The sequence below is a fragment of the Pteronotus mesoamericanus genome, unplaced genomic scaffold (assembly GCF_021234165.1).
Source record: "Pteronotus mesoamericanus isolate MK-2021 breed Mesoamerican mustached bat unplaced genomic scaffold, CSHL_Meso_final contig_56, whole genome shotgun sequence".
Lineage (NCBI taxonomy): Eukaryota > Metazoa > Chordata > Mammalia > Chiroptera > Mormoopidae > Pteronotus > Pteronotus mesoamericanus.
This window is the reverse complement of record NW_026555201.1, coordinates 13473399-13488458: the sequence shown is the minus strand read 5'-3', so window position 1 is coordinate 13488458 and position 15060 is coordinate 13473399. Positions and strand designations below refer to the sequence as shown.

At 36.5% G+C, this 15060-nt stretch overlaps 1 protein-coding gene across 2 annotated transcripts in view; it reads right to left on the bottom strand.

Moving 5' to 3' along the window:
* Window positions 1–15060, bottom strand: part of TRHDE (thyrotropin releasing hormone degrading enzyme) — a 393263-nt gene that overhangs the window by 159107 nt on the left and 219096 nt on the right. For both annotated transcript variants that reach the window (XM_054580121.1, XM_054580122.1), the window contains exon 6: window positions 1650–1787. In XM_054580121.1, coding sequence (XP_054436096.1) covers window positions 1650–1787 — 138 coding nt within the window. The remainder of the gene's footprint in view (window positions 1–1649; window positions 1788–15060) is intronic.

Here is a 15060-nt window from a genome sequence, read left to right as displayed (position 1 = left end):
TGAGGTGATGAATGTATTAATTATCTTGACCTCAGTAATCATTCTATAATGTATATGTATATCAAATCATCACATTGTACACCTTAAATATATATAATTATATTTGTCAATTACTTTTTGACACAGCTTAAAAAAATACATGCTAGAGACAAGTCAGCCAGTATCCTTTATAATGGTGGTCCTAAGAACTGCATTAGTAAAATGGCAAGCCTTAGCACCAAATTATAGGAGGGTGAAATAATAATTACTGTGTCTTTATTTTCTTACTGTTTTGAATCTTAATGTTCTTGAGTAAATTTGAAATTATTCAAATACAATGAAGTTGGAAAAGGTATTATTTATGAGTAAAAGCACATCTATAACATATTTACTCAAAATAATATTTCCTGATATTATTCATCCTGAAGTAAGTTGCTATTTACAAATCATCTTGGAGTTGGTGGTAGATGGGAAATAACTATAGACATATCTCTAAATTCATCCCAAGAATCTTAATAAATTATTTTCTGCATTATATCTCAATGGTAAATACAGTTTAAGGAACTGAATGTGCATCCAACAAAATCTAGCCAAAAACCTCATATATAAATGTTAATTTATATTTTAAATATTTATTCAGTTACTTAAGTATATTAATATATATTTAAGTGTTCTACACTTCCAGTTATTTTCATAAAACATCAGAAACACCTTTTTTGAGCCAATGTGATGATCAGTGACTTGAAAAGATATTTTCTAACATAATTTGTATTTTTCCATATTATAGCATACAGTATTCACTAATAATCATTAAGATAGTCATTTCTTGAATGCAAACCCCTGTATCTAAATTACTATACCAAAGAATTCTGATGAATTATTATTTGACCTCTAGTTATAATTAGGAATATCTTGCTTTTAAGAAAAAATATTAGTAACATTTTAAAAAATTTAAAATATTATTAAATCAATAAAGTAGATATAAATCGCATAAATGCAATTTAATCTACACTATACCAATGATAAACACTATTTTAACACTATTTTAATAATCATTAAATGACTACTAAGTGTTAGACACTGAGTGTACAAGCTACAAGGGAAAATACTAATCCAAGCAACAGTGGGAATAAATTCATAGTGTATCTTACATTTATGTCTGGTGATTGGTCTAAAATCTCTGCCATTCAAAGTCTAGTCTTTAAATTTTCATTTATTATGCTTGGAATCCAGGAAACATGTGGAATCCTCCAAATCTCCCTTAAACAATCTTTATAAAATACATGTCATGCCACTGTCTATATAGCTGTTTGCATCAGCCAATCAAAATAAGTATTGAAGGACCATTCATGAAAAATAACGTCACTATATAGGCCAGTTTTCTGATTAATAACTAAACTGACACTTGAATAAGTCCATTTGTACAACAATTTCATATTGAGTCTCCAAACATTTATTCATTAATACTCCCAATATTTCTATGCATTATTTGGCAAACATTCATCTCCATTTTACTGACTTATAAAGCAAAGTCCTAATTCATAAAAGGGCACAAACCTAGTAACTATGTTTTCTAGTTCACAGTCAATTTCTATCAACCAGGAAGAAGAGAAGAATATAACACATCTGGTGAAATATCCAATTGGCACTTGGGTCTTATCTATTCCCACCTTTTTATAAGCGATCCAGTCAAATACCCTGTCAATATCTGTTGCCTGCAGCACTTCCTGTGATACTGGATGCGAACTGGCCAAGCCGTCAAGCAGCATCACTTCATGCAGAACATCCGTCAGAAACCTCTGTTTTTCCTGCAATACAGTAGATGGGGCAATATCATAGGTGATTCATGGTTATGACAGAATATGTGTGACTACATGAACAGAATCTGTGTTACTTAATGAATGATGTTCATCAGCCTACATGGTGAGAATTAACTCTAAAGAGAACTGAGTAAATAAAATGCCCATTAAGTTACTCTAAAATTAAAGTGGTTGATTTGAGCACATGAAATAAAATCAATGAGCTACAAATAGATTTTTTAAAAAAAGACAGTGGACTGTGCTTTAACAGTGGTTAAAGAAAATTTGGACAGTGGGCACAAAATGAAACTGACTAAGCTTATTTGTGCATTCTGCAGGGTCAAGACTACAATTCCAGTTACAAACGACCTTTTTGGTTGAGTTCAATATAAGAATAATAACGAAATTTCAGGGTTCCAGTGCTATTTTGCTATTTACACCATTTATTTCTAGTAGCATTTGAACTGCTCAGTCTCTCATTCCCTGTGGCCCTGACGTCCTCTCCTCTCTCTCTCTCTTTCTCTCTCTCTTTCTCTCTCTTTCTCACATATTTATAATAAAAGGCATTACTGACATGAAGCTATAATATCTGTGGATGTATAATGTATATATGAATTCCATATAATGGACATAAAGTGGAGATCACTAGGTATTAATATTCCATTACCTTAAGTTGTGAAAACAGATGAAATTATGATATTTTTATTCTGTGCATTCTTGAGACATTCATATTTGCTCTAATAAAAGCTGATTTGTTATGTTAGGAATAGACTGTAAAGAAAAAGTGTTTCTCTGTTGTTTTTGTTTTAGGAAGCCTGCTTTAAAAGAAACAGCTTGGGTTTTGTTAACAAAAAGCTGGCAGCTATCACTCCTCCTGGGCCTCCTGCTTTCCTTGAGGGAGGAGAGAAAGTAAAAAGAAGCTGCAAGAGATAACAAGGGCTAAATAGCCGCTAGATAGTTGGGACCTGAGTATCATTACAGAGGTTAAAGGAGGCAACACTTAAATTGCTCTAGCTAATTCTGAATTCATTCCTTGAGCTTCCTAGCTTTGAGCCAGTAGATAAACAGCATGTTATTTCTGGGTGAGTTGTAATTTCAGCCTAAAAGTACACCAATCCTGGGTTTTAAAACATGGAAATAGAGAATAATTATGCTAAGGAAACAATAGTTAATTGGGCATCTATGTATGTGTTGCTTTAAACCTGGCCGTAAAGAAATATCATTGTTCATCATCATTGGCTCAGTGATTTAGGATGTTAATCAGTAATTTAATTAACCACCCATTCTACTATAATACAATGTTGATTTTCTAATAGCTTGTTTTTATAGTTTATGGATGATATATCTAATTTCCTCCATTCTTTTTTGGCCTAAGAGTTTTGCAGCAGTGGTCTCTGCTCCAAAGTGCACACAGTGTAGCCATGACTGAACCAGAAGTCACTCTGGGTCTGGAAGACCATTCCAGCCCACAGGAGACCATGATGAGGAACTCAAACTTACAACGAATTGACAAATATGCCATAAATTAATACTGTATTTCTTCTCAAATTAAATTCCTAATTTAGATGATACTAAAGAGAATGAAGTTGAAACTTGTGATTTAAAATCTTAAGAACAAAAAGACTGGTATAAAATAGACAACTCTTCAAGTAGTGATTGTCCATACTATTATGTCATTCAAACATCTGATTAAAAAAACACACAGTTTAAAATGAACTTAAAGAGATGCTTTATTTGAATCCTAATTATTAATATTTAGCAACAATAAATATATAGATCAATATTAAAATTTAGTAAACACACTTTGGTTTTTGAATTGTGATTTTTAAGTGGTATAAGGAAATTGGCTATATAACTATAAAAATAAAATCTGAGGTAAATTTCAAAGATGAAACTTTCACATTTTAGCAAATATAAGTTATAAATGACATATTGTTTCATGTTTCTGGAGAAAAACAAACCTTTGCTAGTCAATGGGATTTCAAGAAGCATTGTTTAAATTTAGTAGTGTTAGTCATTAACAAAGAAAAAAAAATCATCCTCTACATTGTTGAAAGGAATGATAGTGTATAATTGAGGGATAAAGGCATTAAAAGATATTTATAGAGAAAGAGAAGGGGGAAAAAAGAGAGAAAAACCTGGCAAAAGGGAACTCACAATGTTTAGAAGAGAGAATGCCTTAAATTGAAAGGAAAAAAGAAAATTCTAGCCAGAGGCAAACTCAAATTAACAAAACTACAAAGGATTTCCAAGAGAGAAAGTGCTAATTTTTTATAAGGACCTGTGTCACCATCAAATAAGAAATGATCTTAGCTTGTCAGTCCCTGGCTGGGATCCTCATCCTCCTTCTCCTCATCAATAACAGCAAAAACTACTAGTATTGATTGATTGCCTACTGTTAACCTGAGACTATGAAAGTTTAAAATTAAGTTAGGTAAACGTTAGCTGTAATGTAAGATAAAAGCTAAAACAAAATAGTCACAAAAAAAAAAAAGCAGTGATCAAAATAATTGTTTCCTCTTATAGACTGGAAATGCTATAGAATTTTTGGGGAAAGAATATATAACTACATATCTATGTAGAAATAATAGAAATATAAAAATAATAGAATTATTTATAGAAAGTTCGATGGAAGAGGTAGCTTTTAAGCTGACCATTGTAGGAACTTTAAAAGGGTGCGTGTGCATGCACATGCATGCATCTGTGGGTGGGGGTAAGTAGGAAATAATATACTTATGGTGCACATGCAAAAGTTTTTTATACTTCTTCATACTTTTTTTTCTGTTTTGATTTGTTTTTTATTTTGTTCTTTAGATGCCATATATGATAAAGGAAGGAAAAACATACAATGGGTTAAACAGTTTACTTAATAAATGGTGTTGGCAAAATTGTACAGATACATGAAAAAAAAGAAATTCAACCACCTTCTTACACTATATATATGAATAAATGCAAAATGGATTAAAAATTTAAATGGTTTAAACTGAAAACCATAAAACTCCTAGAAGAAAACATAGGTAGTACAATCTCTGACATTTCTCTTAGCAACATTTTTTTTAAGTGATTCTTATAATACGACTTACACTTGCATTGTTCTCTTTGAGGAAAAACTTAAAATCTGAGCTGTGACACAACCAACAGTAAAACAAATTGTAAATTTATATTCTCTTCCCTAAGTTTCTTGCTAAATTTCAAGATACACCTGTGCAGGAAGTGTTATACCACATAAACAAAGTCTTAATCATTGACTACCATCAAAAAAGAGAAAAAGGGGGAAACATATACAACTTTCAGAGGAAATTCCAAGCACAAATTCTCACAGTTGCCTCTCTTCACTTGTTGTTAGTGCTTTGACCATTGTTTTAACTACGGCTCAAAGAGAGACATTCGTTTCATGGTTCTTTTGCCTCCTTAAAGCAAAGTACTTTTGCTGTTTTCCAATCTTAATATTTTTATCATATTTTTTCCATTACAATTTATGCCTCCTATACCCACCCTCCACCTCCACAGTCACCACATTGTTGTCCACGTTCATGAGTCCTTTTTCCTTTTGCTCCATCCCTTCACTCCCCTACTCGGAGCTCTCAGCCTGCTCTCTATGAATCTTTTTTTTTTTCTTTCTTTCTTTCTTTATTTTTAAATACATTTGTCTCTGCCTCCCCCCACCACTTTCCCTTGCCCCCTCCCTCCTTCCCTCCCTCAGCTCTTCCCCTTTGGTTTTGTCCATGAGTCCTTGCTATATGTTCCTTGACTTTCCGCTTCCCTTCCCTTTCCCTGCCCGCCCCTCCCTCCTTCCCTCTTGTCTCTGTTGATTTCTTTTCCTTTCAGTGTTGCTGGTCATATTTTCCTTGCATCTTTGTATTGTTGGTTAGGTTCCGCTTATAGGTGAGATTATATGGTATTTGTCTTTCGCCCCCTGGCTTATTTCGCTTAGCATGATGCTCTCCAGTTCCATCCATGCTGTCGCGAAGTTCAGTAGTTCTCTTTTCCTTTCTGCTGCGTAGTATTCCATTGTGTATATGTACCATGATTTTTTGATCCAATCATCTACTGATGGACACTTAGGTTGCTTCCAACACTTGGCTATTGTCAATTGTGCTGCTATGAACATTGGGGTGCATAGATTCTTTTGTATTGGCGTTTTGGTGTTCTTAGGGTATAGTCCCAGCAGGGGAATCACTGGATCAAAAGGCAGTTCCATTTTCAGCTTTTTGAGGAAACTCCACACCGCCTTCCACAGTGACTGCACCAGTCTGCATTCCCACCAACAGCGGACTAGGGTTCCCTTTTCACCACAGCCTCGCCAGCACCTGTTGTTTGTGGATCTGTTTATGATGGCCATTCTGACCGGTGTGAGGTGGTACCTCATGGTGGATTTGATCTGCATTTCTCTGATGGCTAGTGATCCTGAGCATCCTTTCAAATGCCTCTGGGCCCTCTGTATCTCCTCCTTGGAAAAGTGTCTGCCCAGGTCCTTTGCCCATTTTTTGATTGGATCGTTTGTCTTCTTGGAGTGGAGTCGAGTGAGTTCTTTATATATCTTGGAGGTCAAACCTCTATCTGATGTATCATTAGCGAATATATTTTCCCATAGGGTTGGCTCCCTTTTCATTTTGCTGATGTTTTCTTTTGCCGTGCAGAAACTTCTTTATTTTGATGAGGTCCCACTCGTTTATTCTTTCCTTTATGTCCCTTACTTTAGGAGACATATCAGTGAAAAAATTGCTGTGTGGGTTATCTGAGAGTTTCCTGCCAATGTTCTCCTCTAGGACTTTGATGGTGTTGTGACTTATATTTAAGTCTTTTATCCATCTTGAGTTTATTTTTGTTTATGGTGTCAGCTGATGATCCAGTTTCAATTTTTTGCATGTAGCCGTCCAGCTCTCCCAACACCATTTGTTGAAGAGGCTATCATGGCTCCATTTTATGCTTCTGCCCCCTTTGTCAAATATTAGATGCCCATAGAGACCTGGGCTTATTTCTGGGCTTTCTATTCTGTTCCACTAGTCTATGGGTCTGTTCTTGTGCCAGTACCAAATTGTTTTGAGTATAGTGGCTTTGTGGTAGAGTTTGATGTCTGGTATTGTGATCCCTCCTACTTTGTGTTTCTTTCTCAAAATTGCTGAGGCTATTCAGGGTCGTTTATGGTTCCATATAAATTTTTAAATGTCTGTTCTATTTCTGTGAAATACATCATTGGTATCTTAATAGGGATTGCGTTGAATCTATAAATTGCTTTGGGTAGTATGGACATTTTGATGATACTAATTCTTCTAATCCATGAGCACAGTATACACTTCCATTTATTTGTGTCTTCCTTAATTTCTTTTTTCAATGTTGTCTGGTTTTCTGTGTCCAGGTCTTTTACGTCTTTGGTTAAATTTATGCCTAGGTACTTTATTTTTCTTCTTGCTATATTGAATGGTATTTTTTCTCTGATTTCTTCTTCTTCTATTGCATTGCTGGTGTACAAAAATGCCTTTGATTTCTGAATGTTGACTTTGTATCCTGCTGTTTTGCCAAATTCACTTATTAGGTTGAGGAGTTTCTTGGTAGAGTCTACAGGGTTCTCTATGTACACTATCATGTCATCTGCAAACAATGATAGCTTTACTTCCTCCTTTCCTATTTGGATGCCTTTTATCTCTTTCTCTTGTCTGACCGCTTTGGCTAGGACTTCCAATACGATGTTGAAAAGAAGCGGTGAGAGTGGATACCCTTGCCGTGTTCCGGATCTTAATGAGAAAGCTTTCAGTTTTTGCCCATTGAGTATGATATTGGCTGTAGGTTTTTCATATATGACCTTTATTATGTTGAGGAATGCCCCATTTATTCCCATTTTGCTGAGTGTTTTGATCATAAATGGGTGCTGAACCTTATCGAATGCTTTTTCTGCATCTATCAAGATGATCATGTGGTTTTTGTCTTTTCTTTTATTTATGTGATGTATCATGTTTACTGATTTGCGTACATTGAACCATCCCTGCATCCCTGGGATGAATCCCACTTGATCATGGTGGATAATCTTTTTAATGTATTACTGGATGCGGTGTGCCAATATTTTGTTGAGGATTTTAGCATCTCTGTTCATCAGCGAAATTGGCCTGTAGTTTTCTTTCTTTGCAGGGTCTTTATCTGGTTTTGGGATCAGGGTGATGCTGGCCTCATAGAAGGAGTCTGGGAGTCTTCCCTCCTCTTGGATTTTTTGGAATAGTCTGAGAAGGACAGGGGTTAGCTCTTCCTTAAATGTTTTGTAAAATTCTCCTGTGAAACCGTCCGGCCCTGGGCTTTTGAGTGCCAGGAGTTTCTTGATGACTGCTTCCATTTCCCCAGCTGTTACCGGTCTGTTCAAGCTTTCTGTTTCTTCCTCCTTCAGTGTTGCAAGATTATACTTTTTTAAAAATTTGTCCATTTCATCAAGATTTTCAAATTTCTTGGCATATAATTGTTCATAGTAGTTTCTGATGATCATTTGTATTTCTGTGGTATCAGTTGTTATTTCTCCTCTTTCGTTTCTGATATTATTTATTTGGGTCCTCTCCCTTTTTTTCTTGATGAGTCTGCTTAAAGGCTTGTCAATTTTATTTATCTTTTCAAAGAACCAGCTTCTGGATTGATTGATCCTCTGAATTGTTCTTTTTGTCTCTATGTCATTCAGTTCTGCTCTCATCTTAACAATCTCCTTCCTTCTACTTGCTCTGGGATTTATTTGTTGTTGTTTCTCCAGTTCTTGAAGTTGTAGTGTTAGGTCTTTTATTTGAAATGGTTCTATCTTTTTTAGGTAAGCCTGTATTGCTATGAACTTCCCTCTCAGGACTGCCTTTGCTGTGTCCAATAGGTTTTGGACTGTTGTCTGTTCATTTTCATTTGTTTCCAAATACTTTTTGATTTCTTCTCTTATCTAATTATTGACCCATTCATTGTTTAATAGTCTACTGTTCAGTCTCCATGAGTTTTCAAGTTTTTGAAGTTTCTCTTTGAGGTTGATTTTGAGTTTCAAGGCCTTGTGGTCCGAGAAAAAGTTTGGTATTATTTCAATTTTCCTGAATTTGCTGAGGCTTGCTTTGTTTCCTATCATGTGGTCTATCTTTGAAAAACTGCCATGAGCATTTGAAAAGAATGTGTATTTTTCTTCTTTGGGATGTAAGGTTCTATATATGTCAGTTAAGTCTCTTTGATTCAGTGTGTCATTCAGCGCCACAATATGTTTATTAATGTTTTGTTTCGAAGATCTGTCCATTTTTGACAGTGGGGTGTTGAAATCCCCTACTATCAGTGTGTTGCTGTCTATATCTTTTTTGAAGTCATCCAACAATTTCCTTATAAACTTGGGGGCTCCTATATTGGGAGCATATAAGTTTACAATGTTTATGTCTTCTTGATAGATTCTTCCTTTAAGTATCATAACTTTATGATACTTAAAGAGAGACCCCACTGGGTCTCTCTTTATGACCTTTGTTTTGAAATCTACTTTGTCTGATACAAGCATGGCAACCCCGGCCTTTTTCTCTTGCCCATTTGCTTGGAATATTTTCTTCCATCCCTTTACTTTCAATCCGTGTAGGTCTCTTGCTCTGAGGTGGGTCTCTTGTAGGCAGCATATGTGTGGGTCATGTTTTCTTATCCATTCAGCAACCCTGTGTCTTTTGATTGGGGCATTTAGTCCATTCACATTGAGAGATATTACTGATAGAAACTTACTCATCTTTTCTCTTTGTACCTGTGCTCCTCTCTGTCTCATTCTTTTCCTTCATCTGCTTAAACCAGTCCCCTTAGCATATCTTGGAGGGCTGGTTTGGTAGAGATGTATTCTTTAGTCTTCTCTTGTCTGGAAAACTCCATATTTCCCCTCCTATTTTAATGGAGAGCCTTGCTGGGTAGAGCAGCCTTGGCTGTAGGCCCTTGTTTTTCATGGCTTGGAATATTTGTTGCCATTCCCTTCTGGCTTGTAGTGTTTCTGTTGAGAAGTCAGCTCCCAGGTGTATCAGGGCCCCCTTGTATGTTACTTTCTCCTTCTCCCTTGCTGCCTTGAGTGTTCTCTCTTTGTCTTTGACATTTGCCATTTTAATGATGATGTGCCTTGGAGTGGACCTCTTTGAGTCCTTCTTGAGTGGCGTCCTCTGTGCCTCCTGGATCCATGAGACCCTTTCTCTCCTCAAATTAGGGAAATTTTCCATCATTCCTTTTTCGAGGAGGTTCTCTATCCCTTGCTCCTCTTCTTCTCCTTCTGGGATCCCTATTATACGGATATTATTGCGTTTCAGGTTGTCCTGCATTTCCCTAAATGCCTCTTCATTCTTTTTGAGCCGTTTTTCCATTTCTTGTTCTTTCTGGGAGCTTTTTTCTACCTTGTCCTCCATCTCACTGATTCGATCCTCGGCTTCATCCAGCCTGCTTTGGACTCCTTCTACTGTGTTCTTCAATTCAGAAATGGTATTCTTCATATCCTCTTGTGTCTTCTTGATAGTTTCTATGTCCTTTTCCAGGCTGATATAGTTTGCTGTAAGATCCTGATAGTTTCTCTGCAGTTTCTCATAGTTATCTTTGAGCTGGCTGAGCTCATTGAGCTTCCTTAGAACCATTGTTTTGAATTCAGTATCTGATAGTTCCCTTGCCTCTATTTCATTTAGCTCTCTCTGTGGGGAGTCCCCTTTTCCACTCATTTGGGAGGAACTTCTTTTTCTTCCCATTTTTGTGAGAGTCTGTTAAGTATTTTTGTCCTTTTCTTTCTGGGCCTGCCTCTGATGATGTCAGTTGTTGACCCTATAGTATCTTGGGTTGTTTGTTTGAGCCTTCCAGGAGTCTAATGCCTGTGTCTGACTCCTGCTTGGAGCAGCTCTGTGACCCCTTTGGTCAGGGCTGGGCCAATTTTGCGGATCTCTCTGCACTCTCATGCATGCTCCTTGAGCGCGCTCTCAGCGCGGCAGGATCCCCCAGTTGCCTGGGCTTGCATGTGCTTGCCCCAGACCAGGGGGCCTATGCGCAACCTCGTGGACTCATCTGGCCCCCTGGCCAGTGAGCTCCGCAGCACTGGTCAGTTTAGGGTCTTCTATTGTGTATTTTCCCCGCTTTTGGCTCTTTGGGTGGGTTGCTTGCCCTCGCCAAATGGGGACTACAGAAATGGGAGGAAGTCAGCTCCAGGACTCTCCAATTAATCCTGTCTCTGGTCTCTCCTCCAGGGACTCTGGGCAGCTCTACTAATTTTGTGGGCCGCTCTGTAATCGCGGGAGGGTGGGTCAATTTACCCTGCCCTTGCCGCTCTGCGCACTCCCTCGCAGGCCGTATGGGTGCCAATCTGTGGGAGGCCTTGCCGGCCGGTGCAAGCATTCACCAGCCTGCGCGGGTTACACACACGCTCGCCAACCCTCGCCGGTCACTTGGCACAAGTGTGCGCGCCTCCAACATTTTTTTTTTTTGATACATCGATTCTTCCTGAAAATCATTGCCATTGACACCATCTTCATACTTTAAGAACACCATGATACACCCGTCGTCCACTTTCTAAAAGCAGCCCAATAAGGTAAAATGGAGAATTTATTTACAATTTAAGAGTAACAATAAATCCTGCTACTCTAATATAGACATTCCTTGAAGTTATTGCATACACTCCTACATTTAAACAGTTCTAATAATATTGAAATATATCATATCACAATGAACTAGTTCCAAAAATATATTACATTTTAAATAATAAGAGTCTGCTCTTATTATTTGGAGAATAATGCAAAGGCTTTCAGAAAAGTTAACAAAGTGTGAGGAAATGCACAGAGTTGACAATAACACATGGGGGAAAAAAGCCACTATTATTTTATTAATTTATTCATTCATATATTTACTTAAAAATATGTATTAAATTTCTACTCTATGCCAGATATTATACTGTTTTTTGGGAATAAATATAAAATCAAAACCTTAAAGAACTCAAAAGTGGAAGAAAAAGTACAAAGCAATGACAAATAAAAAGCTAACTGCATTATAATGTTACGGATGTTACAAAAGACAGGGAGTAAAATGATTAATTAATTCAGGAAAAGCCTCACAGAGGAAGTGTATGGGCTGTTGAATGATGAAGGATGGATAGGGGAAGCAGCTAAAAAGGTGTGGGGGCAAGTCCGAAGAGAAGAGACATGAAAAAAATCTACTGTGAATACTTGGTTATCAGGTTGATGAGTGGGTTCTTAATAAATAGGCAGTCGCAGGCATAATGACATAACAAAAGTAGTGTCTTGGGAAAATTAACCTTTCTGTGGTACACAGGATGACTTGATATATAAGGAGAGAGACCAGAGACAGAAAGTGGCACTTGTAGTAAGTAGGGATGTGGTGATGATGTATTAAAACAGGCTGTTACTGAAAGACTGTTGGATCTGTATATTTTGAGTGAAAATCAACTGAAATTGATGCTTTAACGCCTTGGTTCCCCTACTGGATGATGGAAAAGAAGTACTAAGAGATAACATGACTTCTAGACTTTATGGAATTTTTTAAAGTAGGAGGAGGTATTGACAGAAATAGAGAAGTGAAAAAAATGTTTAGATTAGAGGTTAATACAAAAGACCAACTTTAGACGTAAGGAACATGTCAATGAGCATCCAAAAGCAATATGCTTTATAAGCAACTGAAAACAAAAACCTGGGTCTAAGATAAGGAGCCAAGTGCTAAACAACTTCTGGCAATAAATTTTAGTTTGTATAAAAATATAAATAAAGTCTCAGAAAGAATTCACTCTTTTTTATTATCGTGTATAATATCTACATGTCATATATTGGTATTTAGTAATATATGTAAAGAGAATTATTAAGAATTCTTAGTATGGCATTAGATACACCTGAGAAATTACATTCCTTGATGTCTCAAAATTGCTGCCTGAGCATGTCAAGTTCTGAAGGGTTAAAAGTGAATATGCCTGGTCTAGCCAAAATCATGATGATGAGTGGGAAAATAGGAAATACTACTGTCAGTTGAGTTCCTACAAGAAGGCTGACTAATTTAGTGAAGAGAAATAGGCAGACATTTTGTCACCAGGAAAGAAAGAAAAGAAATCAGAATAATTTGAATAGAGATAAAAGGAAGTCAGATGTATCAAACCAGACAAGGAAGATGATAGCCAAGCCTGAGCCAATTCAAGCAGTGGTGAGGTGCTCATATGCATTAAAAGAGCAGAAAAAAAGTTTCTTGGGCAATGGAGGGTGGAATCAGAGCAACTACCAGGACTCAAGTTTTGTTTGTTCATTTTGTTCATTAGATTCCTCATATAAGTGAAATCATATGGTATTTGTCTCTCTCTAACTGGCTTATTTCATTTAGCATAATAATCTCCAAGTCCATCCATGTTCTTGCAAAAACAATTTTTTAATAGATCTGAACATAAATGGTTCTTTTGGTGTTCCTAGGAGAAAAGACAGTCACACTGCTACAAAGAGTCCTAGGCTGGAAGAAGAATTTCTGCTATTCACTAGACATATGATCTTGAGCAAGTTACTCTGTCTTTTTAGACCTCAGCATCCTCATTTGTAAAACATATGTGGTTGTAAAGATCAAATAAGAAAAATTGTTCCACAAATATTTACTGAACACCTGCTATATCCAAGATGGTATGCCTGATTCCGGGGATAAAGGATTCAAAGACATCAATCTGACCTTCAATGATTTTGTGGTAGTAAAAGAAGAGACAGATAAAAAGTAAGTATTAAAATAAGATAAAAAATAAGTATTAAAACACCACCTGCTATATGTAAAAATGGAAGTAGATTCAAGATACAGTATGACTGCACAGAAGGCTGTGATTTGTTCTGCCTAGCAGGAAGCAGGAAAAGCTTCTGCAGTGATATTTTGAGTTGAATCTTTAAGGAGTGATTTGAGTTTTCTGGAAGCATACAGCACAAGGGGGCATTTTGGACAGAAAGATATACATGGAAAAGCTCATGGAAGTCTGAAACAGCATGATCTGTTACAGAGACCAGAATTTTTTGTGGCAGAAGGTGAGTAGAGTGAGGCAAATGACTAATGATTAGCACAGACAGATAGACAAGAACAAAATCATCAAGGATCCTCCATGCCAAGTTAAGAAGCTAGAATTAAGAAGTAATATCATCAGGTCTACATTTAGAGAGATAACTATGAATAAATAATGGAAAGTGAACTAGAGTGAGAAGCAACTGGAAATAAGTAGGACAAGAGTAGGACAATGCTGCATAATTATGCACAAAAGCTCACAATATGGGCTCTATCTTTGTGATCACAAAATATTGCACCAATTATTCCTCTAAAATTTAGTCAATTTTTGGATAAGCAATGGTGATGAAACAAGGTATTTACTTTGGAATTCCAAAATGTAGGAGTTAAATGTAGATATAAACATATGTAGACATAGATATAGACATGTATGTAAACACATGCATATATCCACATAGATATAAATATTGTCCTTTTCAGTATGTTCACTTGTTATGTAAAGTGAGGTCTTATTCCAGTGTTTAATATCACAATGTCCTCTTGAATGAAGATAAAGGCACTTTCTGCCCTGGCTGTTGTGGCTTAGTGGACTGAGTGCCAGCCTGTGAACCAAAAGGTTACTGGTTTGATTCCTAGTCAGGGCACATGGCTGGGTTGCAGGCCAGGTTCCCAGTAGGGGGTGCGCAAGAGGAAACCACACATTGATGCTTCTCTCCCTCTTTTTCTCCCTCCTATCCCCTCTCTCTAAAAATAAATAAATAAAATCTTAAAAATAAAAAAGCACTTTATAATCTTTGGAGTCAAACCAATAAGGATGCCTGATAAAATTTATTTGAACAATGTGATCTAATTCCATACATATTATTGACTGCTTCATATATATCTATCTTATGCTAGAGGTTGGGGAGTCCAACACAACTGGGACACAATTCCTGCCTCCCAGCAATTCCCGTTATGATAGGGAAGATAATGCTATTTGATGGCTGAAGTATTAGTAGCAGAAACAAAGTACTATGGGAGTAGATAGTACAGGAAAATTTATAAGTAAAAATACTTTCAGCATCTATAACCATGTTGATTCAACCTCAATTTGTCTATTACAAAGAGAAGAAATAAAATATATGTAATTTATATTTTACCTCTATGGAAATCTATACTACCACAAAATAAAGATATTTGATTTCATAGGGTTAAATTAAAAAAATGCCACATGAATCATTACTCTTCTGAAGGCTTTGCTTACACAAGCCTAAAGCAAGGGATACAGGTATACCCAACATTTCATGGGCATTTCAAAAAAGCCCAACATTGGCTTTTTACTATGGCT